The sequence below is a fragment of the Chiloscyllium plagiosum genome, unplaced genomic scaffold, assembly GCF_037043375.1.
Source record: "Chiloscyllium plagiosum isolate Xiang-an unplaced genomic scaffold, Cpla_swu_hap1 HiC_scaffold_4, whole genome shotgun sequence".
Taxonomy (NCBI): Eukaryota; Metazoa; Chordata; class Chondrichthyes; order Orectolobiformes; family Hemiscylliidae; genus Chiloscyllium; species Chiloscyllium plagiosum.
This window is the reverse complement of record NW_028270142.1, coordinates 55,305,046-55,331,339: the sequence shown is the minus strand read 5'-3', so window position 1 is coordinate 55,331,339 and position 26,294 is coordinate 55,305,046. Positions and strand designations below refer to the sequence as shown.

The window sequence follows — 26,294 nt, the reverse complement described above, 5'->3', positions numbered from 1 at the left end:
AATGGCAGATAGAAGAACATATACCGGTGAACAGAGCTTCATGTGTACTAGAGTGGGTTCGACCTTCGAGTGCTATGAGGGTCAGGGACGAAGAACCACACACTAGTCACCATTGGATTGTAGATAAAAGGACTTTCTCACTTTGAGTGCTGGATGCCAGTTAGCAAGAAGGTAATCAGAAGAAAACAGGACGAGAAAGATTCTCTCACTCTGAGTGTTGCTAGCTAATAACAGTCAGAAGGAAAAACGGTCAAAAGGATTTCAACCAATTGTAAAGCCAAGTATTCTGAAATTGAACATTCAACTACCAACTTTTTACTGTCAACTCTTCAAGAACCATCTGGAGAAATGGATCCATATATTGTTGAACTTTTTTTTGGACTAACTTTGTATTTCTGTGTGTTTGTGTGCTGTGTTATTATTTAAAGTCATAAAGTCTTCGAGATGTACAGCCCAGAACTTGTGCATTTATTAACAAATAAGCTTACTATTTCATTTACTCAAGAAAACCTAATTAAATTGGTTCAGTTTAAATCATAAATTCATTTGATCTGGCAGAAAGGCATTCACAAGGGAGGGATTGTTTTAATATATTTTTGTTGTGACCAAGGGCGGGGGTGAATCAAGAGTTTATCTTCCTCAACCGGAACATAATGATTTGGGCTGCCTCATCCAGAATCATAACAGATTGGGGATTCTTGCCTAGAGTCTAGATGTTACAAGTACTCTGTACTTTATCCCTGAGCCATCACTCTAGGAATCATTGCACAAAATCTCGACTGGTTAAGTGTCATATCCAACAAAAAGATAATTGTAGTTGTCCATGCTATTCACCCTTCCTCCATTCATCACGTCTCAAATTTTAAATGTAATGGAGAGGTTGGAAAAATGCTTTGAGTTTTAAAAGCATTTATACGTCAGCTTCTCTCAGTGATATCACTTTTGCAGTTAATGTTAAGTCAAAAGGTGATAGGTTTAAGTTCCAGTGCAGGACTTCAACATAGAATCCAGACTGTAACTGCAGGATGATACTGTGAGAGAATGCATTGTTAGGAGCAGTATCTTTCAGATAGAAAATTAAATACACAGCTTCCTCTGACTGTTCAAAGTGTATAAGTAGGTATGTTGAGTACCCAAGCAAGCAGATTAAAGTTAGTACCAGTGCCAAGGCAGAAGAGTGACAGATAAAATCAACAAAATGGTTAAGTTAGTTGGCAGTGATAAAGATGACTGACCAGGAATGAGCAGAGATGATCTTATGCATTATATGCCACTTTGACATTTTAGGACTGAATGATAAGCACTGCATCAACTGTAACATCATGATCTTGAAATGAACAGTCAACCTTGACAAAAACAACATGTCAAACAGCACAGTAAAGAAACAAACAGGGGAAGTGAAGTGTAATGCAATGGAGTATTTCTCAAAATATCCAATATACTACAAATGAAGTATATTTATTCCTCAATATTCTAGCTTTATTTTGATCAAATTTGATTTGGTTTATCATTGACAACATTTCGTATTTTTTTTCGAAAAGCTTTGACAGGTTCCTGTGACTCAAGTTTGAGCAGGCATGTTACCACGGGGAAATGCAGAAAACACAGTGCAAATTGAAAGATCACTGAAGCACTCTGGGTTAATTAACAACTGTATCCAGGGATAATGATTGAATGTCTGCCCATTTACTAGCTCAACAGCTCCTCCAAGCAAGTTTCACCTAACAACATCATCAACCCTCTTTCAACAAAAGTGCTGAGACAAAAGAACTATTAATAATAATCTGACAAATAACCAATTTTTAAAAGGGTACTTTCTTGCCATTTAATTTCACTTTCCAGCCACACCATGGCCCTTCTGCTGTAATTGCTAAATGGAAACAACAGCATTTTGTATTAAAGCTTTGAATCCTTTCGGTCCACAACTGTTAACATTTTTTTTCCCTTGGTCCGAAGACACTGCAGCAGCAATACAGATGATTTTTTGAAACTATAATACAGTCTTATAACTCACCTGACTTTCCTGAAATCAAACCCTTCTTTGGCTCCCAAATACATCTACTGTTATTGGGTTTTTTTAAGTTTCTACCCGTGTTCATTAATCTCTGGCTCTTATCAATACTAGCCAGAACTTTTTAACTCTTCCAACAAATCAATACAAAAACTCACTTTTCCAAAAAGGCAAGCCTCAACAGACCTTTATTTCCATCTTAATTCTCAGGATCTGAGCCTGGCTGGACTTTTCATTTCTCAGTACTGTGATTCTGAAATTCACCAATGTAAAACTGCTGTTAATCCACTAATGTTCCCAACTCTGATTGGAGGTAGCCCTGGAGATACCATGCCTACCCTACCTCTCACCCTTGACCTAGTTTCAATCTAACTAGTCTGTGCCCTCCTGAGCCTTCTTTTTCCAAACCACTCTCTCGTAATCCCCATTCTCTGGTCTCTTCTCCAAAGCCCTAATTTCTGACACCTACCGTGATTCTCTACTTTCAAAGCCAGACACACATTCTTCTCTCCCTGGTTGTAATCTCATATCTTTGTTCCTGTTAACAGCTTTCAAATCCAGCCCCTCTCTCCTCTTTCAACGGGAGGCTCTTTTACCCTGTACCACAAAAACTCACAGTTCAGGTGCAGCACGGGGAAAATTTCACTCCACTTTTAAACTAAAAGTAAATAAAAAGTAAGCTTTTCTCTACTGTTTTAAACTGAAAGTAAAGCCTCCTTGACACTCCCAGGGCACGTACAGGACAGGGTTAGACATAAAGTCCCTTCTCCTCTTTAAAGCTGGAAGTTAAGTCCCTTTACTCTTTCCTAAGCTGGAAGTAAACTTCCTTCTACTCCATTTAACTGAAATTATAGCTTCTTTGACAATGTCACTATCAAACACTTCCAGGACAGGGGCAGCACAAGGTTAGGTACTGAGTAAAGCTCTCTCTATGATTTTAAACCTAGCCCTTTTCTTTGCTCTTTCTCTCTAAATCTGTTCCTCCCTCAGAATTCCAGCTGTTTCCTGTCAGCCTGCCCTATTTTCAGTCCTCTCTTACAGTGCCTGGCCCTTTTTTGGCAGCAGAGGAGACATAGGGCAGGGGGTGTGATGTCAGTCACATCACCAGGCTACATGATAACCACTGACAACACTGAGCAGAGGGAAGTAACATTCCTGTAGGCTACTGCTACCAGATCCCAGGTGATGAATGGCTCCCAGACAATCTGAGAGGTGATGCAGCCTTCTAACCCACTGCAATGTCTGTCCAGATCATGCAACAGCCTCATGGATTATCTGAAAGGAGAGGCACAACATTCGTTGCCTTGATGTCTTTGGGGAGGGAGGAAAATAAAATGATGGTCAGTTCTTTAAATGCCCAGTTAAGGGACTGTCTCAGTCTTCACAAAGGTGGCAGGTAAATTATCAGTCATGGTGGATTTAGCAGCTGGAGAAAGAGAAGCAATGTATTTGCACTGAGCTTTACAAATTTTCGGAATTTCTGCAGCAGTAATCACATACTGTAGTAGTGTTATCAACGTTGCTATGTGTATTCAATTTTCAAGCACAAGATCACAAAATGAGCAATGAGGTAGTGACCAAATAGTCTGTTTTCCTGCGATGTTGCTAACAATAAACAGGGCACTAGGAATGTCAGCCCTATTCTTCTTCACAGTTGTGGAATAGGATCTTTTCTATCCTCCTCAGATCATCATCACAAAGACAACACTTTTGACCAGGTAGTTCTCCCTGAGTGTTACACCTGGTTGGGTTTTAGCCTTTATATGCTCAAGTCTGTGGAATGGGACTTGAACCCATAATTGTCCATTGTTCTTTTGTATATGTTCTTCAAAGAAGGTAGGATCAGAATAGAACCCGAGTTGACATTCAAGATAGAAGTGAGATGACAAGACATCCATCACCTTATAATCTGGCACATAGTGAATGAAGTTGTTTACCCCATTAGGCTACTCAAAATAAGGCAACGCAATGGTGCCAATATACCCTACCAATTTTACAGCTTTACTCCTATTTTAACCACAGTATTTCTTTTTCAATAACTGGGTGTCACTTTCCAGATTCACAAACACAATGACTGCTTGCCACATCAGCTTCTCATTTTCTTTCAGGGCAATTTTATTTAAAACAGAGTGTTCCTATCTCTGTGATCTCCTCCACCAACACAACTCTTTAAAATATCTGTGTTCTGAGATATCAGAATCCTAGAGGAGCGGCACTCCAAAAGCTGGTGCTTCCAAATAAACCAAAAGCTAGTGCTTTCAAATAAATCTGTTGGACGATAACCTGGTATTGGGTGATTTTTAACTTTGTCTACCCCAGTCCAACACCGGCACCTCCAAGTCTCTGCTCAATCAAATATTGTTGCACATTCTCAATTATAATTGTTCCACCATTGGTGGCTATATCTTCAGTCACTGGGCCTAAACCTCTGGAATTCCTTCATGAACCTCTCGAGCTCGCTTTCCTCCTTTAAGATATTGCTTAAAAATTACCTATTTGACAAAGTTATTTTGTTATCTGACCTAATTATTTCATGTGGTCTCATGTCACACTTTATTTTACAAAGATCTTGTGAGGTACTTTGGAATGTTTCACTATGTTAAAGGCACTACATAAATATAGCCACTATTCTCCACTTTGCATGATGACACACAAACCCTCATTTGGAAGAATTCACCAAAACAGTGCTTCCCAAATGTTTTGACTTAGTGACCCCAAAGCAAGTCTTGAAAATTGTCACAAGCCCTCAGTGAAAATTGAGAGGTGAGAGGGGCTGGTGAGAATGGGGACTTTTCTGTTAAAACTGTTCTAACTTGTGCAGGGCTCCATGACGGCTATTGCTACCCTCAGAGCTCATGACCCCAAAATTTCAGCTGTGGACCACTCCAGGTCCCAATCACTATTCTGGGACACATGATGGTTAGCACAGTTGGCTGGACAGCAGGTTTGCAATGCAGAGTGACGCCAACAATTCCCACACTAGCTGAGGTCACCATGAAGGTTCCATTTTTATGATCTCACCCCATCTCTGAGGCATCAGTTATCTTTCTCTAATGGGATACCAGCCCTATTGTTGTTTGGGACTATGGCGACTATTACTGTGTTACACTGACTGGCTACCAATACGTTCGCCATCAGTGATTATTGATACACACCTGGACATTCCCATTTCATGCCACAATTATTTGGATATCTATGATACTTCAGAAAAAGGTTAAACTAAAATGAAAATGCTATGAAGATTCATACACACTCACTGATTCTTTTGAAATGTTTTTCATTGAAACCTCTTCCTCCTTTCAAGACCATTATAACAGTTTTATTAAAACGCATAAAAGTACTGAATAGTTTCAACCATACAATTAATGACAGCACAAAAAAAAGGATCATAGTAAAATGCTGGTACTTGTTTCCTTCAACAAATGCAAGGTGTTTCTGGAAAGGTAGTTGGTTGGCTGACATGTCTCAGTGCTAACATTCCTACCTTGAGCTGAAGGTTACAAGAATATAATCCAAACAGATACTCCCTCAGTATTGCACCACTGATTAGTGCAATCTTTCGGATGAAAGGTTTCTTTGGATGAAAATTTCAATTGAGCTTCTGCCCACCCTCTCAGATGGCAGTAAACAGGGGTTTCTCCCTGTCCAACATTTAACCCTAGGCTAAAACCTATTGAAACTGAGTACCTGGTTATTTATCTCCTAGTTGTTTTTTTCTACATTATATCAGTGGCTACATTTCAGAGTCACTTCAGTGATAGTGCAGCACCTTGGGCCATGGTCAGGACATAAAAAAATCATACAAATGCAAAATACTTTTTTGTATTTAAATGGCCAAGAAAATCTAAAGTCAAGTGTACAAATTGAGCTCAGTTTATGTTGGAAATCTTCAAACTGTCCCAATTGGGCCTTCTGGTAGACATTGACTGTTATAAAACCGTCTGAAAATATGCTGCCCATCTCAATTTGTTAAAATTCTACTGAATGCTATCATAAAAGATTAAGCAGTTGTGGGTTTTTTTGTTTGTGGATTCTGCTTTGCCCAGAATTGTTTTTGTTCATATCACTTTTGTTAGACGCTGAGAATTGAATAAAACATCCAAATAAATAGGATTCAACAGCATCTCTTTGGCACATGAAGCTTCTTAAATAAAATGCAATTTAAATAACTTGTCTGACAAACAGAAGGTACGGAATGGAAATTCTGTTTGTTTTTAAACTTTCAAATCAGCTCAGTTCAGTTGTGGCTGAGCACCTAATTGAACTTTACAATGCAGGGTGTCACTTCAGGAGTGCAGTGTTGGGGAATGCATTGGCCCTTGGACAAGACACTAGACAGACGTCCTCTTTGTTTTTCCAGATTATGCTAAAAAGATCCTATTTCAAAGATTCCTCATCTAGACAGAACCACCAAAGCTGTTCATTGCTATCTGAGGATCTACATATGTACAAATGTTGTTTTAACTTTCTGCCTAGCAAGAATTAAGGCAGATTGGCCATCTTTTGGATTAGATTGGGAGGTTATGCTTCCATTATAAAGGACATTGGTGAGGCTTCATCTGGAATTCTGTGTACAGTATTTGTCACCTTAATGATGTAAGAGTATTAGTCACCTTAATGATGTAAGCCATTTAGAGAAGATTTACCACATTACATTGGAATGAGTGAGTTGTCTCATGAGGAAATATTGGACAAGCTAGGTTTGTATCAGTTGGAATTTTGAGCAATAAGTGGCAACTTGATTGAAACATTTAAGATCCTGATGAGTCTTGAAGGGTTGGATGTGGACAGGATATTTCCTCTTATGGGAAGATCTCGAAATAGGGGTCATTGTTTTTTGTGGCTCAACCTACAGCACATGGACTGCAGCAGTTCAAGAAAGCAGTTCACCACCACCTGCTCAAGTACAACTAGGAACGGGCGACAAATACTGGCCAGCCAGTAATGCCCATGTTCCACAAAGAATTAAAAAGCATAAAGAGCTGGCCATTAAAAACAGAGATGAGGTGCATTTTGTTTTTGGACAGAGTCGTTACCTTTTGGAATTGTCTTCCAAAGAAGAGGAGCAGAAAGGTTGATTTTAAGGCAGAGGTAGATAGATTTTTGTTAAGCAACAAGAACCAGAGTCAGGACTGTGGATTTGAGGTTACAATCCGATCAGCCTAATCATATCGAATGGTTAGCAGGCTAGTGGGGTCAAATGGCCTACTGCTGCTCCTTGTTTGTCTGTTCACGTTTTACAATAATACTTCTCTTGCATTCTACATTGGACATAAAATAACTCCTCGTACTATTTCTCCCTAGTGTCCAAGCCAAAACCTGCTCGTTTCCCAACATCTAAAAGATTATCTGACAGCCTCCAGCATTCCTGTTTCTATGCTTGATGTGGCTGCTGTATTTCCTACCACACTGACTGCAGGTCAAAATATCAAACACTTTGGGTTGTGGTAGGCGCTACATGAATGCAAAACCTTTCAAAATAATCTGTTGTGGGTCTTTGGGTGATTTGACTTGTAGATTGCCCTGAATGATCGGTGAGAAGCGCCCCACAGTCACACGTCAGTCTTACTTCACTGTATAACCTTTGAACCATCCCTGGTTGTGAATTCAATACACCCAGGTCTTTCGTAACGTGGAAACGTCTTTAATTGGCTTCGACAGGCATTTCGTCGGCTATTGTCGGAGGTTTGCGATTTCTCCCCGCCCGATGCCCTGGAGTAGTTCCCGAACATGGCAAAACTGGTCTCTTTCCAACTCCAGGATGACTTGGATCCTCCTGTCAGCGATAATACCGGACAAAAAAAATGAAAAAGAACAGACACGCAACAAATCTGTCACTATCTGCGAGCAGAGTTAAACTGACACCACCAGTTTCATTTCTCAGGTGCCGAGGGTGCAGCTGCCGATTTATAAACACCTCCCCCAATTCAGCTTTACAAACCTTCACTCTGTGCATGTACATAAAGCAGCAGCGTCCTCACCGTCCTCTGTTGGAATTCTTGAGGTAGTTTCTCAAAGTGGCCGAGCAAGAGAGACTGGCCGACAGAGAGAGAGCGAGAGTGTGTGTGTGTAAGCAACCAGACAGTGGATGGGGGCGGCACTCCTGAAGCTTTTTGGCTGCTCCCCAGAGTTGACAGATCCTTTGCGTTTCCGCCAGCTCACTTACCTTGACGTTTCCCGAGCGAGGGAGAGAAAGAGAGACCGAGGATCGGTATATGAGTCACATTCTGAAGCGAGCCAGCGGTAGCGGCCGGGCAATTCAACTGTTCAGGGGAAATTCTACAGGCGGTAGCGGCGGAGCCTGGGGCTCCAGGAGAGAGAGACTTGTGGAGACAGCGGCGGGGCTTTATCTTCTCCCTCTCTTTCTCCTTTTTGTACCTGTTTGCAGTTTGGGTGATCGGTAGCACCTGAGCCAAGGAAGGCAGCTCGGCAGGAGAGATACTATAAAACCCAAACTCTTTTCAAATCTGAAAAAAACCCAGAAAACAACTGCACTCCAGAGGCGAGAGGAAACTATCTGACTATTGATCGACTCCAACTTTTTATTTTACTTCTCCCCACCCCCTACCTTTCGGATTTTTTTTGCCATCGCTGCTGCCCCCGGACCCTGAGAGCCGATGGAGGCCGGTGTGGAAGATCCTTTAGCCGGCAGGATTTGAGCCTGGGTTTGTTTGTTCGCGCTGTTTTTACAGGTGGAGATTATTTTGGGTTTTTTTTTCTCCCTCTTCCCCCCCACCCCCAAACCCCGCCTTTTCTTTTCACTGGCTGCCGGGGTTGGTTTATTTACAGTACTGCGAACTTGTGTTTTTTTCTCTGTTAAAGAGCACACAAGGGGGAAGGAGGAGGTGGTGGTGGTGGAGGTCGGAGTTGAATGGGGAACCAGGTGGAGAGACTGACCCATCTGAGTTACGCCGAGGTACCGACGGCGGAACCGGCTGGGACGGAGCCGGGACCCCGCATCGGGGTCTCGTACATCTTCTCGGTGGATGAGGACGACGAGTTGGGCGAGGAGCCGGTGGCCGGAGAGGTCGGTCCGGACAGGCGGTCAGCCCCCGGAGGGGACAGGGAGCATGAGCGGGATAAGGAGGAGGAGGGCGGCGGCGGCGGCGGCGGCGGGGACAGGGATAGGGACACGTACGACCTCCTAAACGAGGTGGAGTGCTCCGTCTACTACCGGGACCAGTGCATCTACGAGAAGAGAAGGAGGGCAGGCCGCTCGGCCAAGGGAGACGGCCAGGAGCTGCTGACCCCTCAGCCGGCCGAGATCCTGCTGGGCAGGTGCCAGCCCGGGGACCTGGTGGAGTTTGTGGCGGCGGGTCAGTGCCCGCACTGGGTTGTCTACGTGGGCGACTTCCAGGTGGTTCACCTGCACCAGGCGGAGATCCGCAACGACTTCCTGACGGACGCCAGCCAGGGCCGGAGGGGCCGCCTGGTCAGCCAGCGGTACCGCTTCAAGGCGCTGCCGGCGGACGCGGTGGTCCGGGCCGCCCTGCAGCAGGTCGGTGTACGGGGGGCTCAGCTCCGCTGGAGCAGCTCCGAGTGCTTCGCGGCGTGGTGCCGCTGCGGGCGCCGGGAGTTCAAGGTCGGCGGGGAGCTCCGCATCGGCAAGCAGCCGTACCGCCTGCAGCTTCACCTGTCCGAGCACAGCAGCCACACGCTCGAGTTCCAGAGCCTGCACGACCTGGTCCTGGAGAAACGCCGCAACGACCAAATCGGCAAAGTTGCTCTGATCCGCGAGCTCGCCGCTCACCTACACGGCGACGAGCAGCAGAGGACTGACCACCCACACCCCCACTGAAGGCCTGGCACTGACCCCACCATCCCAATACTGAGAGGGTTAAACCTGGGACTGACCCCACCATCCCAATACTGAGAGGGTTAAGCCTGGGACTGACCCCACCAAACCAATACTGAGAGGGTTAAACCTGGGACTGACCCCACCATCCCAATACTGAGAGGGTTAAGCCTGGGACTGACCCCACCAAACCAATACTGAGAGGGTTAAACCTGGGACTGACCCCACCATCCCAATACTGAGAAGGTTAAACCTGGGACTGACCCCACCATCTCAATACTGAGAGGGTTACACTTGACCCCACCATCCCAACACTGAGAGGATTACACTGATCCCACCATCCCAATACTGAGAGGGTTAAACCAGGGACTGACCCCACCATCCCAATACTGAGAGGGTTAAACCTGGGACTGACCCCACCATCCCAATACTGAGAGAGTTAAACCTGGCACTGACTGAATCACCCCCTACTAAGAGACTCAAAACTGGAACTGACCACACCACACTTAGAAAGCAAACCAAACTCTAACATGGAACTGACCACCACCAGTCCCCAACGCAGAGCGTTTAACCGTGGTCTGATGACACCAACCTTACACAGGGTTAAACCTTACTCTGGGACTGACCATGCAAGCACTGCTAAGTGGGCTAAACTCAGCCTACGAACTGCTCCCATCCCCTGTCACCACCTCCCTCGGACCTGGTTATACCCTGGTATTGACCGTATTATATCCACTGAGTGGGTTCAACTACCCCCTCCCCAAGCACAATCTAAATATGACTACACAATAGCCGTAGAGTGGATTAAAAACTGGGAATGACCACAACACACAGTGAACTGTTTAAATCTGGGACTATCTGTAACACCCACTGAGCAGATTAAAACAACATAACACACATTAAAACCCCTATAGACTGGGATTGACTGAACAGGTTAACCATCTCTTGCCTACCACCCCCCCCCCCCCCCCCCCCCCCCGCCTCCCCCCACCACCACCACCAACCAACCAACCAACCAAAAACTGGGACATTCGTTGATTTTCTGTGTTGGAAATGAAGAGTTTCACCATGAGTTTCTTTCCTATTTCTTCTGATTCAGACAAACTGAAAGGAAGCATTATCAAGTGGGTGGATTACACAGAAGTCAAAATGTAATCATCTTATGCATTGGCCACACCGTGTTAACTTACGAGCAACATCCCTGAGTTAACGTACCCACTGTTTATGGTGTTGGGGTTGTTTTGTACTCTCGTGATCATCTGTGACTTGTCACCTCCCCTAATCCACAACCTCTACCCCACATCCTCCCTCCTTTTATAGTGCCTGGGTACATCAAACCCTCGCTTTAACTGGGAATCCAACAACTTCTCTTCAAAAGGGGAAGATTTCTCGGTTGTAACAGTTCCTTCAAAATGAAGGGCAAAGTTTACTAATGGAAGGGGTTCATTAAGTTGATCTGAAGAAAGCAAGAAGCCAGGTTAAAGACTGTTGCAGCAATGGGCAATGCACACTGGTTTAGAGTGATTCAGTCAGGAGCATTCTGAAGTGCATCATTTACCAATTACTCTCCACTCACGTTTAATTAAAACGTACAAGTACTTTATATAGTTAACTGGAGAAAATAGCACCTGCTGATTTTAGTTTTAAGTTCAGCTTGAAGTTGGTATTGGTTTTGGTTGGTTTCCAGTGTTGATGATACATGTTCCCATGATACATTGAACAGAGTTTGAAGGTATTCATATTTCTTGCACATCTTTACTGAGATTGAATTGAATATTTTTATAATGATATTTTTGAATTTATTGTGCATTAGGTTATGCACTACAGTTGATTCTTTTTGCCTGCCTTAATGTTGATGTGTATAACATATCAAAGTTTTGAAAGGTTCTAAAGATCAACAGAATGCACAGATTATGTATTGATAGTGTCTAAGCACTTGTGTTAATTGCAAAACCATGTAATAAAATGTTGGATTACATGATTTTTCCATGTGAGAAGCAATATGCAGTATTCATGCAAACACAAGGAAATTTTCCTCACAACTCTTGTCCCTCTTCCACTCCCTTCCCTCATCCATTTCCCCCCTTCCCCCTAGAAAGTTCTACAGTGCATTTAATTTTGCTGTAGCAATAAGTCCCTATATTTATCTCACTCTTTTCACATCTGGACATTCCAAATATTTTCACAGCTGACTTAAATACTTATAAGTACTTATGTATACTTACATATAAAATAATTGCAGTTACTTTTATAATGTAGAACACTTGGCAGTCAGCTTGTGAACAGCAAGCTCTCTCAGACAGCAAAGTTATAATTCGAAAGACTGTTTTCTTTTTTGTGATATTGATTGAGGAATAAATATTGTCCAGCTCACCAGGGAGAAAACTCCTGTTCTTCTTTGAAGTAGTGCCACAGAATTGTTTTGCATTTACTTGAGAAGGCAGATGGGGCCTTGTTTAAACATTTCATTTGAAAGACAAAGCCTCCAAGGGGGCAGCACCGCCTAGTTACTGCTCTGGAATCGCTATGATTTATTTTGTGTTTGAGTCCTGCACTTGGACTTGAGTCATAGTAGGTTTACAGCCTAAAAAGAGGCCTTTTGGCACATTATGTCTGCGCCTGCTGAAAAATGAGCTTTCCACATTCCTGCATTTGGTAAGTAGCCCTGCAGTTTATTGCACTTGAGCTGCATGTCCAGACACCCTATAATTGAATTGAGCATATCTGCCTCTATTGCCCTCTCAGCAGTATTCCAAACGACTGCCACCCTTGTGGTGAATAAACCTTTCTTCATCTCCTCACTAATCTTTCTACTTTAAATCTATGCCTCCTAGTCACTGACCCTTCTGCCAATGTAGGTTGGCCCTTCCTATTCACTCTATTGATGCCCATTGTACCCCCAACCTTTAGATTAAAAACCAAGTGAATTTTCTCTTCCATGATCAAAAAGCAAAACATCCCTTGTTCGGGTTAGTAAACAATCAGAAGAACATATGCATTGCTATAGCAGATCAGGTGAATTTACCAAATAATTAGCCAATCCACATAGATCTGGAAGATCCCGAGTCTACGCTGCAGTCTATGGTGAGTTAGCAGATCGCTATCAGGGAATTGCCTTTGAATAAACTTTCCTGAATTCATCCTGCTATTCTTAGCAGAATTAAATGGCTATAGCAGAGAGAAACCCATTGACCTATTGTCTCCATGATGGCTCTTTGCAAATGCCATATAACAAGACTCACTCCGCAATCTTTCCTCCGGCCCCACAAATACCACTCATTATGGGCTGGTAGAACTGACTTTTGAAAGCACTTTTGAATATGTCTCTATCAGTCTCACAACCAATGCATTCCAGATCCTCACTGCGTAAAACCCCATTTCCCTAATTGGTTATTGGTTCTTTTGCTGATCACATTAGATCAATATCCTCTTTTTCTTGACCTTTCCACAATGGGGGACATTGTCTGTCTACCATGTAAGTTTCTCATGATTTTAATCACCTCTATCAAATCTCTGGATGTTTTCTTTAAGAAGAACATTATGTAAATGAAATACTGGTTTAGCAAGTGAGTAAATATACCTATGGCTTAGTAACTTGTTGGTCTTTTTTGTTTGGTCTTGTGTATAGAGTCAGCATTGGACAAGGCCACCTATCCCAACGCGTCTAGCAATCCAGCTGGTTCCATTTTCCAATTCAATCTCACTAGTTTTGCAGGTTTATTTCTCCCAACTGATTTCCATTTGACATTGCTAATCGACCCCACCCCTACTGCTCTCAAAGGCTCATCACCGCTTGAAACAAAGTCCTCAAATTCCCTTCCTGTATCACTCATCAAACCTTAAATTTGTGAACCTTACTCCCTGTACCATCAGCTAATGGATTACATTGCCTATTTTATTGAAACCTATCATAAATTGTAGAACCCCTATAAAATCTCTCTTCAACATCTTTTGAGGCAATACAACCATTTGGATAATGTATGAAAAATCACTGAATTATTAAGTTGAGACTGTATCAAGGAGAAAATAAGTTCAGAAGAGAGATAGAAAGAAACATTTTAATTTCTTTATTTTAAATAATACAGCCAAACGTGTTGAATTTTTTTTTCATTTCGTTCTTGATGGATATATTAATGATTGAAGTGCAGTTGTGGATTTCCATCACGAGCCATAAAGAGGAAGGCACCTTTTGACAGGTGTGAGGGAGTTGAGTGATTGTCTCTACATAGATGTTCAGTTAGATAATAGTCATTTTTTACGTATAACTCCAATCTATTCCTGGAGAATCAGCCCTGTTTGTCTTAAAAAGTATTTATTCTGCAGCCACTTGATTACACTCAAAACAATAGTGTATGTTCAGAACATTTTAAACAAAAGGAAGACTTACTCAGCATATGTTCACAATCTGAGGAGACAGTGTAGTAAACTTGAATGCCATTGTCATGTAGGAAACGTGGCATCCAGGTGGCACCCAGCATGCTTCCACAGCTAGTACAAGTAATGTGATAATGACTAGCTAATCTGTTTTTGGGAATGTCTACTGGTGATAAGAATTGACCAGGATTCCTTGGAGAACTGCCCTGTTCTTTATGTAGTACCACAAGATCTTTTGAATCCACCTGAGAGGACCTTGATTTCACACCTCATTCAAAAAACAGCACCTCAGGCAGCACAGCAGTCCCTCAATCTTCCACTGATTTCTCCATCTCTATTGTATTCATGATGAGGAGCTGCTGGTGTTGGACTGGGGTGGACAAAAGTGAAAAATCACACAACAGGTTATAGTCCAACAGGTTTATTTGGAGTGCTGTTCCTTCATCAGGTAGCTAGTGGGGCAGGATCATAGGACAGAATTTATAGTAAAAGATCAAAGTATCATACAACTGATGCGATTCATCAAACAAACCTGGTGTTATGCATTGTATTCTTAAGACTCTGGGGTAGGACTTCATTCTACAATTTTTTGAGCTGTAGTGAGGGTACTACTAACTGAACTGTGGCTGATTCCAACCTACAGTGTATGTTTTTTTTTTCTGAACGAATTAGCGATGTGAAACCAAATATATTGAACTATACAGAGGCAGTGGCTTCTCAACCCAGCAGTAACTATCCTTTTTACCTGCTTCATGCAAACTGCTTTGTATTTACACTGTTATAGAGCTGGGGCTGTAATTGAATGAACAGATCAAAACCATCTACTTTGATGTCCTTCACTGCCTCTGGCACCATAAGAACCAGTTTGTTTATATTCACAGTCGACCACTAACTTTTCAGATATTGTCAGATGCAAATTGCAAATATAAATGGGTTTTCATGCCACAGGGAACTCTCTCAGCTGCAGTTTTCCTTTGTTGTGGAGTCAAAGTTGGACATGATCAACAATGATTTAAGACCTGCATCTCAAAGTACCAATGGATACTACTTATTCTGTCTGGACTAACTTTGTGATTCATAAAGCCACTCAGTGTGATAAAGAATTCTGCAAACCACTCTCTCACACATCAAAGTGAGCACCACGGAGGCAGGAACAACAGTGACAGACTCAAATTAGCACAGGGAGTGTCCAGTGTGGTTACAGAGAGCAAATTATCCACAGTGAGTGAATGAATAGTCAATCAAACACACACAAATGGTTGATGCTTGTTTTGTAAACCTGGAGTAAGTTCTTAGCTTCCAAAATAAATAATGTTAACTCTGGTGCAATATGTTGGGAAACAGAACAGAAGTGGTCAGAGCATGTGTCTGTTTCTCTGTTGAAAAGAATGCTTTCACATCATGGTGTACAATGCAAGTTCATCCAAAGATGTCTTGAGCAGGTACTAAGTAAATGGCAGGACCACAGGATTTAAGTATTCAGCAAACAAGGGCCATTTATTAAATCAGCAATCGTGTGTTTCTTAAGATTATTTTCTAATTAACAAGCATTAACACTTTAATAAACATTGTTAAAATAGTTCTATGCAACTTTAGAACAGTGTCTTGATCCAAGCTAAAGCTATTTCATTTAATGAGATTCAACTGACTGGTAAACTTAGCTATTTCCTAAAATATAGATAAATTAAATGTAGGTGGCATAGTGTTTATGGCACTGGATTATAATTCAGAAGTCCAGGTCAATCCCTTGGGGACATTAGTCAAATTCCACCACAGCAGTTGGTGAAATTAAAATTCAATTCATAATCCTCGAATTGAAAATCTCAGTTATGGTGACCATGAAACTATTATTAATTGTGGTAAAAACCCATTCAGTTCACTAATGTTCTTTTGGGAATGGCAACGGACCTACCTGTTACTTCAGATTTGCTGCAAAGTGATTGATGCTTAATGCTTTTCTGAATGTCCCAGCAAGATACTGATTCAATGGCAATTAAGAATGGGCAACAAAATGAGGGACCTGTCAGCAACATCCATATCCCATGAAAGAATCAAAAATAGTTGAGCATTCAGGACAATAAAGGGCATTGTTCATTTTGCTATTATAGAGGAAATCCAGAAGGAGACAATCTAAATTCAGAATTTGAATTAACAACAGGAAAAGAAAAGGTTTTCATGCAATGACTTGTGAGAGTGTGCTATCTTCTACCCTGAAAGGGCATACGTTTGAAGAATGAACTGAGATGGTTGGAAAGGAGATGGACACTTAAATAGTAAGTAAAAAGTATGGAGAATGGGTGCAGAATTGGCATAAAAAGCTATCATGCCTAATAATATAGTGCATTTGCCTCAATTGTATAAGCAGTAATTTCTGTTATTACATTAATTGCTCCTATATTTGTTCTTGATAAACGCGATAAATATATTTTCATGATGATTTTGCATTTCCATTCAGTTCTACAATCAAGTAGATTCAACATTTTCCAATGCATTAATATGTTCAACCATAAGGGAGAGAAAATATTCTATAGGTGAATAAGAATACTTTTTTTGTATAATCTTAACTCCACCTTTTCACAACACCTACATATCCCCTCCTTCAAAGCAAGCTTGAACCCATTAATATCTCTCTCGTTACCTTCCTGGTTAGATATTTCGTGCCATTATATGATGTGTGATAAAGTTCTGGTGGAAAATTCTTGTTGCTGTTTACTGCCTTTAAAATTAAGTCTACTAGTTGTTGAAATGGTCATCAATGTGAAATGTTGCCTTGGATTCTTTTATGGATCAGATTCACAAGTTTGGAAAGTTATGTTTGATCATTGGAATGCGAATAAGTGCATCAGCTACTGTCTAGTAGGTGTTGCACTTGCCTCTTTATCATAGGGTTTAGATCAGAGTGGTGCTGGAAAAGCACAGCAGGTCAGGCAGCACCCGAGGAGCAGGAAAATCAACGTTTCGGGCAAAAGCCCTTCATCAGGAAGTCAATCATAGGTTCTGAGTTCAAGTCCCAATTAAGGGCTTGAGTATAAAAATCAAGGCTGACATTCCAGCGCTGCACTGAGTACTGCACTGTCAGACTGTCATCTTTCAGATGTGACATTAAACCAAGAACATATTTTCCAGCACGTACACATATAACACCTTGCGGTATTATTTTGAAAAAGCGCAGGGAAGTTATCCCAGTTATCATGGCCAATATTTACGTCTCAACCTTAGAGAAGTGGATGATCGAATCTTTATCACATGTTTGTGAGAGTTTACTGTGCACAAATCAGCAACTATGTTCCCTCTATTACAACAATGGCTACAAAAAGTGTTTCATTGGCTATAAAGTGTTTTGGGACATCTGGTGATTATGAAATGGTTCTTTATGTCTATCTGCCTATAACCCTTTGCCTTTCCTCTCACAAACCCATTTTGGGCAGTATCAAAATAATGGTTCCTTTCACTTTAGTCACTTGCTATATGCATCACCAAATACACAACTCTGTTCATTTCAATGGAACGGAATATCAGGAAGGGCGTATAATGACCATCTGTTGTGATATAACCCATTTTACATTATAGCACAAGATGAATTTCTAACCCTCTGTATTCTGTTTCACTTCAGCTGCTCTCACTTAGATAATAACATCCTTTGCTATCTTGTCAGAACTTGGTCCTAAAGGTGATTATTTTTTGTCTCCATGCGATATATTTGAATGAATGCAAATTTACCTTGAAATTTTGCTGTTTCAGCAGCATTGTGTAGGAAACACACACAAGTGCACATTAAAGAGACCACAAATTATGAGTGAGGAAAATGCAATTAGAGGGTTGAGCAGCAATGCAACATTCTTTTGTGTCAATTTTCTGTGACAAAGATACAGTTTTCCACTCTCAAGTCTCCAAGCAGCAAATTTCCCATTAAAACAGTGCCCTATTGGGAGAGTCCACAGAATCATGATGAAATAGGGAAAATTAGATAGCAAATCAATACTTTCATATTTTCAAGTCATTCTTTTCTATTCCCAAATAGTGCATTTATAACTAGCCTTGCGAAGTGTTTGATGCTTACCAGTCTGCTTACTTTCTTGACCATAATACATAAGATCTCACAAAATTATTTGCACCTAAGTCATATAATGTATCAAGCATAAACCAATGCAAAAGTATGCAAGTCCATATGAAGTATAACAAGATATGTAAGAGTTATATTTAGGCCTGCAACATTTTTTCAGCTTTGCCAGGAGTGATTATTTTTAAAACAGATCATTTAATAGATTAATTTTGTTTCTTTAAAAAAAAAGCTTTGTAAATTATGATTTGGAGGTGTTGGTGTTAGACTGGGGTGGACAAAGTTTTTAAAAAAAACACAATACCAGGTTATAGTCCAACAGGTTTATTTGGAAGTACTAGCTTTCAGAGCATTGCTCCTTCGTCAGGTAGTTAGTGCAGCAGGATCATAGAACGCAGAATTCATAGTAAAATGTCATAATCACATACAATTTGGGGCCGCACGGTGGTTCAGTGGTTAGCACTGCTGCCTCACAGCACCAGGGTCCCAGGTTCAATTCCAGCCTCAGGTGACTGTCTGTGTGGAGTTTGCACATTGTCCCCGTGTCTGCGTGGATTTCGCCCAGGTGCTTCGGTTTCCTTCCACAATCCAAAGATGTGCAGGTCAGGTGTCTTGGCCATGGTAAATTGCCATATGGTGGCAATTTGGTGTTGGGTGCATTAGTCAGAGGGAAATGGGTCTGGGTGGGTTACTCTTTGGAGGATCGGTGTGGACTTGTTGGGCTGAAGGGCCTGTTTCCACACTGTAAGGAATCTAATCTAAAAACTGATGCGATATATTGAACAAACCTATATTGATGTTAAGTCTGTCATCTTTTAGAATGGGTTGCAGGTTTCGATTCATTAATATTTAAATCACAGAACTTCTTTCAAGTCACATTCCTGAGATAACTTAAGATTTTATGAAAAAAAACATCTCAGTTCAGCCAATGTATTAAAGGTGTGAGGTTAGAGTCTGTATGTATTCCAATCTTGAGCCAGACTGGCTCTCTTTTCAAAATAGGGATTTGTAACATGCCATGTGGATTATAAAATATATTGACTGCCTACAGATGGTGTACTTTTTGAACAAGATAAAATATATCTGGAAATACAATTCTGCAAATGAAAATTCACCTCATAGGTTAATATGAGTATGTGCGTATATGTGAATGAAAGAGAGTGTGTATGTCTATGTGGGAAAGAGGGAGAGTGTGTGTATGTGCGTGTGCTTGATAGAGCAGGTGGGTGAGTATGATGGAATATATGCCATTATATGGGTGCATATTGGTGTGAGTGTGGGCGGGGGGGGGGTGTGTTTGCCTGACAGAGCGTGTGTTTGAGAGAGGGTCTGTGTGAGTATATGAGTGTGTGTGAGAGAGTGTAGAGTGTAGTGGGTATGTTGTCTATTTAATCCACTGCAGGCAAGGTTGCCCCGAGGCATGGTACATTGGCGAGACCAAGCAGCCACTACGACAATGGATGAATAGACACCATGCAACAATAGCCGGACAGGGATGCGCCCTACTAGTCAAAAAACACTTCAGCAGTCAGGGACATTCAGCCTCGGATCTTCAGGTGACCATCCTCCAAGGCAGACTTCACGATACGCAGTAATGCAGAGTGGTCAAACAGAGGCTGACAGCCAAGTTTAGTTCCCATGAGGATGGCCTCAACCAGGATCTTGGGTTCATGTCACACTACAGGTGACCCCACTACACTATGCACTCACACACAAACACACACTCTTACATACTCACAACTCACGCAGACCCTTTCTCATACACGGTCTCTCAGGCATGCACGCGCACACACACCATCTCACAAGCATATGCTCTATCACACTCACACAGACACTCTATCAAGCATGCACATGCACACACAGACACTCACACTCTCTCCCATAACATGCGCACACATTCTGTCCCTTTCTCTCTCACACACACACATACTCTCTGTCTCTTTCACTCTCTCCCTCTCTTTCTCTTCCTCTCTCACCCTCACATGCACACACACATATAAGTCTATCAGGTGAATTTTCATTTGCAGAATTGTATTTGCAGATACATTTATTTTGTTCAAAAAGCACACCAGTCTGTAGGCAGTCAATTTTTTTTATAATTGATGTGACATGTTATAAATTCCTACTTTGGAAATAGAACCAGTCTGACTCAAGATAGGAATAGGCAAACTCTAATCTCACACCTTTAATGCATTGTCTGAATTGAGACGTCACCTTTTCCGATAAAACCATAAGTTATCTCAGGAATGTGACTTGAAAGAAGTTCTGGGATTTACATATTAATAAATCAAAACCTGCAACCCATTCCAAAAGATGAAAGACTTAACAGCAATCTTAAGTTTGTTCAATATATTGCCTCATTGTATGGCACTATGATCTTTTGCTATAAATTCTGTGTCCAATGATCCTGCTCGACTAATTACCTGACAAAGAAGCAGTGTTCTGAAAGCTAGTACATACTTTCAAATAAACCTGTTGGACTATAACCTGGTGTTGTGTGATTTTTAATTTTGTAAATTATGCTGAGAATAGACGACATTTTGATGATGTTGCAACATACGGATGCAAATATTCATTTCACACACAGCAACAAGATTAATCAGTAGAGGGTAGAGATTTGAGAAAATATATGTAAAATAATTACTCAAGCCTTGTAATAATATTAACACATGCTGTAACCACATCTGCATTAACATTTGAATGCCAAACTCAAATATCAATTCAAGCAGACTATCTTGCAATGTTTACTGAAGGATATTTTAAATTTTGATTTAAAAAGTTATGTTATATTTGTGTATATTAAATTCACCATGACCATTTTAATATAACAATCATTACGCTGTTGGTCCAGTAATCCAGAGTAACAATTTTGAAATGTCATTTCCAATCCTGCCGTGACTGCTCACGAAATTATAGTCTGTTAAGTAATCATACTCTGGAATAAAAAAAAAAATGCTTGCCATGAGTCTACTGGATTGTCAAAAACAGATTCGATTCACAAATTTCCTTTAGGGAAGAGAATCTGCCTCCTTTAGCTGGACGTGAGTAATTAATCCAGGCCCACATCAATACAGTTGACTCAATATCTCTCTGAAACAGCACAGAAAGGCTTTTTAGCTGAATTTAATGCTGCTCCCCAATATGCGCTCAAAAGTAATCAGGAATGAATAATAAATACTGTCCTCTCGAGCAATGTCTACATTCCATGATTAAATAAAAATACTTGTGTGTTTTTATTTTAAATTCTCTCAGTAAGCTAACATAAACCAATTACAGCACTGATATATCAATGTAAGGTATTAGAATTCCTACAGTGGAACTTTGTAATGAGATCAATGAAAATAGAATATTATTTTTCATTATATATTGTAATAATTTTCTGTGAAGCCTGTTCTTCTGCCCAGTTACTACACAGTATATAATTGGAATAGGGATGCTTTACTTCTCTTTCACAAACTCAAATACCGAGGGATCAAATTAAGTATTCCAACAATAATAATTGGTACTACTCATTGTGTACTCATTTGTGTTGGCAAGTGTCTACGTTTGCAATTCTTCTGAAAGGCCTCAATGTGTTTTTTGTAAATGATTGGGGTTAAAGTTCACATTCTTCCGGGAGCAGACGTTGCGTTGGCTCTGCTGGCAAATCCCAGGTAGCAGCATTCTGAGCATGTGCCATGCAGTCAGTCAATCTCTTAACATTCAGGAGCAGGTGAAATGACTCTCAGGTGTTAACAATGTTTAGTCATGATTTAGCAATGTTTTTAAAACAAGGTGGTGTGTAATTTTTAAACTTTGAAGTAAAGGTTTGCACAAAAACTCCCCATACTGAAGTTAATTTTACATCAGAGGTTTACTTCAGAGAAAGACAGGCTCGAGTTCACAGACAGATGATTAATGGAGCCATGCTTCATTTTATCTCTAATCGAAAGAACAATTATTGTTTACAGAAAGATTTTTAAAAATATTCAGCTGCAGTGGGTCAATAAAGAACTTATACTTGCATGATGGTTTCAAGATCATCAGGAACTCAGCCAGAACTGATGAATTATCATGGACTTAAATCCTGACAAAATTCCTCCATTTATAAGCCAAGTTGCACCCTTTTCTTCCCTCATATCTTGTCAGCTTGATACTTCCAAGGCACACCCCACCATACATAAAGAACAAAATGCCTGAGGGTAAACCTTCACCTTGTGAGAAGCTGCAAAGACTTTGAAAGTGATTTCCAGAATTGCATCAGTCAAGTCTCTTCCCACAGTGTTCAAATTCCAATCACTGCATGGTATGCATCACCATTACTATAACTATTGGACCACGACGTTGGTGGTGATTGGAGAGTTACATACTTAATTGCAATGTCTCCTAGGCCCTAAGGTTCACAGGCCCATTCATAGTCACTCGCTCAGATTTGAAGTGTAATTGTTGTTTGCACACACCAAACTTCAACACTAACAACACAAAGGCTAAATGCCCATTTAATCAGTATAGGTGGTCAAGGATCACTACTGGCCCAGATGCCAGCAGAACTCCCTATTTTTTGAAAAGATTAAATGGAATTTTTATAACCACATCTGTTTGTTTAGACAGAGAACACCATTTAGTGCCTCAGATAATGTGTAGCAGTGTAGCCTTAAGAGTGTCAGTCTAGATGGTGTGATCAAATTCTGAATTGAGGTTTGAATTACAATCCTGTGATTTGAGACAGTGCTTCCGTTGAGGGTAGAGACTCAGGTTAACATCTTATTTCTGTAGAATGAGTCAAAAAACATACGTTTCATTGCCTGTGTACAGATTTATCAGCAGCATCCTTCCACTGACAGTGCACAAATCTTTCTGTTTCCATGCTCAAAATTTGCTTTAACCATGGTTTAATGCCAAAATATTTTTAAAAGGCAGTAATATTTCTATTTACAGCTGGAAACATGCCGAACTAATTTCACAGCTGTGAGCTGATATAAATTATACTTCATATGTTGATAGTTCCTATTATGCATTGAATAGTATTTATAATGTGAAAGAGGTCTGATTGAGATTTCAAATACATTGCATGGTCTGCGGAAGACATACGTTGCTGTCTTAATTGCCTGCATGAACAATAACCAAAATGTTTGTGCGACATTTCCACTTGAGTGTCATTAGGCCCAAGTGACATAATTATGTGTTTGGGCATGAAAAATGCTGTTGAAATGTAATGTTTGGCAAATACATAAGAAGGAAAGATTTGTCTCACAACCCTCAACAAAATCATTGCTTCTGTCAGCCCAAAATGGACTGGAAGATAACATGCAGGTGAAAAGGCACCTGTGACTATTGTGCAGACAATAATTAGGAAAACATCTCAGGAGCACATGTCTCTTCTTGACTACAGAATGTTAATATGTAATAAGCAGTTTGCTGCTGTCAAAAATCAAAACAAAGGGGTTGCAATAGAGACCTATGTGAATCAGCTGAATCTAGATATCTAGGTATTTGGAAAGTAGCCCCAATGATCTGAGTCTTTTAGATTAATCATTCCATTCCTCCTCTCATTTGCTGGTTATTTCCATTTCCCTACTGTCTATGGGTCCTATTCATTGTGTGAAAAGAATTTAACACCACCTCCCCACCTCCAATGGTTGGAGTATCATTTCGACTGGGACAATACATCTATCCTGGGACAGGCTAAGCAAAGACATGCCAGAGAATTCCTAGAGGCCTGGCACTTCAACTACAATGCCATAAACAAACGCATAGATCTAGATGCCATCTATCAACCCCTCAGAAAACGAATAGGAAATGACATCACCACAAACCCCAGGAACCCCATCCAGGAGAAAGATATAAATAGAAAGCAGGAGACAACAGCTTCGCTTCACTTGGAGGTCGCCACTGATGATGTTACCTAGCCAGCTAATGAAACGTCTGGATATCAAATCTATAACTCAGCGAGCAAAACTACACCTTAAACCTCTACCTGAGCTACAAACCTTCACAATCCTTAGGTTCATGTCAACAACCTCCTCTGAAATTGCAAGCACTTTTTCTTTAACTTCATGTGACAGAAGGAAATGTTGAGTGTCTTGAAATACATTAAGGTAGACAAGTCCTAAGGGCCAGATGGAATCAATCCCAGGATATTGTGGGTGGCAGGAGAAGAAATAGCTGGGGCCTTAACAGATATTTTTGCATCCTCTTTGGCCTCAGGTGAGGTTCCAGAGGAGTGGAGAATGGCCAATGTTATGACTTTGTTCAAGAACAAAGAAAAGAACAAAGAAAATTAACAGTCCAGGAAAATGCTCTTCAACCCTCCAAGCCTAAGCCAATCCAAATCTACTATCTAAATTTATCACCCAATTCCTAAGCATCTGTATCCCTCTGCTCCCCATCTACTCATGCATCTGTCCAGATGCACCTTAAATGAATGTACTGTGCCTGCCTCCACTACTTCAGCTGGCAAAGCGTTCCAGGCACCTACCACCCTCTGTGTAAAGTACCTGACATGTGTATCCCCCTTAAACTTTGCACATCTCACCTTGAACACATGACCTCTCTTTATTGAATCCCTCACCCTGGGAAAATGCTTATCTCTATCTACCCTGTCTATACCCTTCATAATTTTGTAGACCTCAGTCAGGTAACCTCCCCTCCCAATCTCTTTTTTTCTAATGAAAACAATCCTGGTGTGTGGCCTTTTTTTTTTCAGATTCTCTACAGTGTGGAAACAATCTCTTTGGCCCAACAAGTCCACACCGACCCTCCGAAGAGCAACCTACGCAGACCCATTCCCCTTCATTTACCCCTGACTAATGCATCTAACACTACGGGCAATTTAGCATGGCCAATTCACCTAAGCTGCACATCTTTGGACTGTGGGAGGAAACTGGAGCACACGGAGGAAACCCATGCAGACACGGGGAGAGTGTGCAAACTCCACACAGACAGTTGCCCGAGGCGGGAAATGAACCCGGGTCCCTGGCGCTGTGAAGCAGCAGTGCTAACCACTGAGCCACCGTGCCACCCAATGGGAGAGAGCACGAAAGCATTCCATCACGACCACAAATTTTGCAGTGGAGGATTCCGCATTTGGGGACATCGCTGGCATCAGCACACCCAAAGTGCAATGGGACAGCCTCGTCCGGGGAAGAACCACCTCATTGATCATAATATCTCCCCTGCCAGGTAAATATAGTGATATGCAGCATAGATTTGTGTGGGGAAGGTCATGTCTCACTAACTTGATTGAGCTTTTTGAGGAGGTGGCAAGAAGAATGATGTGGGAAGGGCAGCTGATTTTGTCTACATGTATTTTATTAAGGCATTTGATAAGGTGCCTCATGGCCGGTTGGTACAGAAGGGACAGTCTCACGGGATCTACTGTGAACTGGCTAGATGGATACCAACTGCCATCGAGACATTAACTACCTCAACCTGTCTACTCCCCTCCCCCACTCCAACCTCTCACCCTCACAACGTGCAGCCGTCCACTCCCTCTGCTCCAATCCCAACCTCACCATCAAACCAGCAGATAAAGGGGTGCAGTGGTAGTTTGGCACACTGACCTCTACACCGCTGAAGCCAGACACAAACTCGAAGACACTTCCTCCTACCGGCCCCTTGACCATGACCTCACCCCCCCCATCACCAAATCATCATCTAACAGATCATACACAACCTCATCACCTCAGGAGATCTCCCACCCACAGCTTCCAACTTCGTGGTCCGGGAACCTGTCCCGGCCCGATTCTACCTCCCTCCCAAGATCCACAAGCCTGACCACCCCGGCCAACCCATTGTCTCAGCATGCTCCTGCCCCACTGAACTCATGTCCACCTACCTTGACACTGTCCTATCCCCCCTAGTCCAGGAACTCCCCACATACGTTCGAGACATGCCTTCCATCTCCTCCAAGACTTGTTTCCCCGCGCCCAATGCCTCATCTTCACCATGGACATCCAATCCCTCTACACCTCCATCTGCCATGACCAGGGCCTCCAAGCCCTCCATTTCTTCCTCTCCCAACGTCCCCAACAGTACCCTTCCACCAACACTCTCATTCATTTGGCTGAACTGGT

General features: G+C 41.6%; 1 protein-coding gene and 1 non-coding gene across 2 annotated transcripts; one reads left to right on the top strand and one right to left on the bottom strand.

The window, feature by feature from the left end:
* Positions 1 to 7,595: 7,595 nt before the first annotated feature.
* LOC122549178 (protein LRATD2-like) lies at positions 7,596 to 11,787 on the top strand. Its single transcript, XM_043688544.2, has one exon. The coding sequence runs from the start codon at positions 8,883 to 8,885 to the stop codon at positions 9,807 to 9,809; it is 927 nt and encodes a 308-aa protein (XP_043544479.2). The 5' UTR covers positions 7,596 to 8,882; the 3' UTR covers positions 9,810 to 11,787.
* A 13,457-nt stretch (positions 11,788 to 25,244) lies between these two features.
* On the bottom strand, positions 25,245 to 25,409 carry LOC122549618 (U1 spliceosomal RNA). Its single transcript, XR_006311615.2, has one exon. It is a non-coding gene; the product is annotated as a U1 spliceosomal RNA (small nuclear RNA).
* Positions 25,410 to 26,294: the final 885 nt, after the last annotated feature.

Coding starts and splice junctions, on each gene's coding strand:
- LOC122549178 (XM_043688544.2), top strand. CDS start 8,883: ATGGGGAACCAGGTGGAGAGACTGACCCATCTGAGTTACGCCGAGGTA.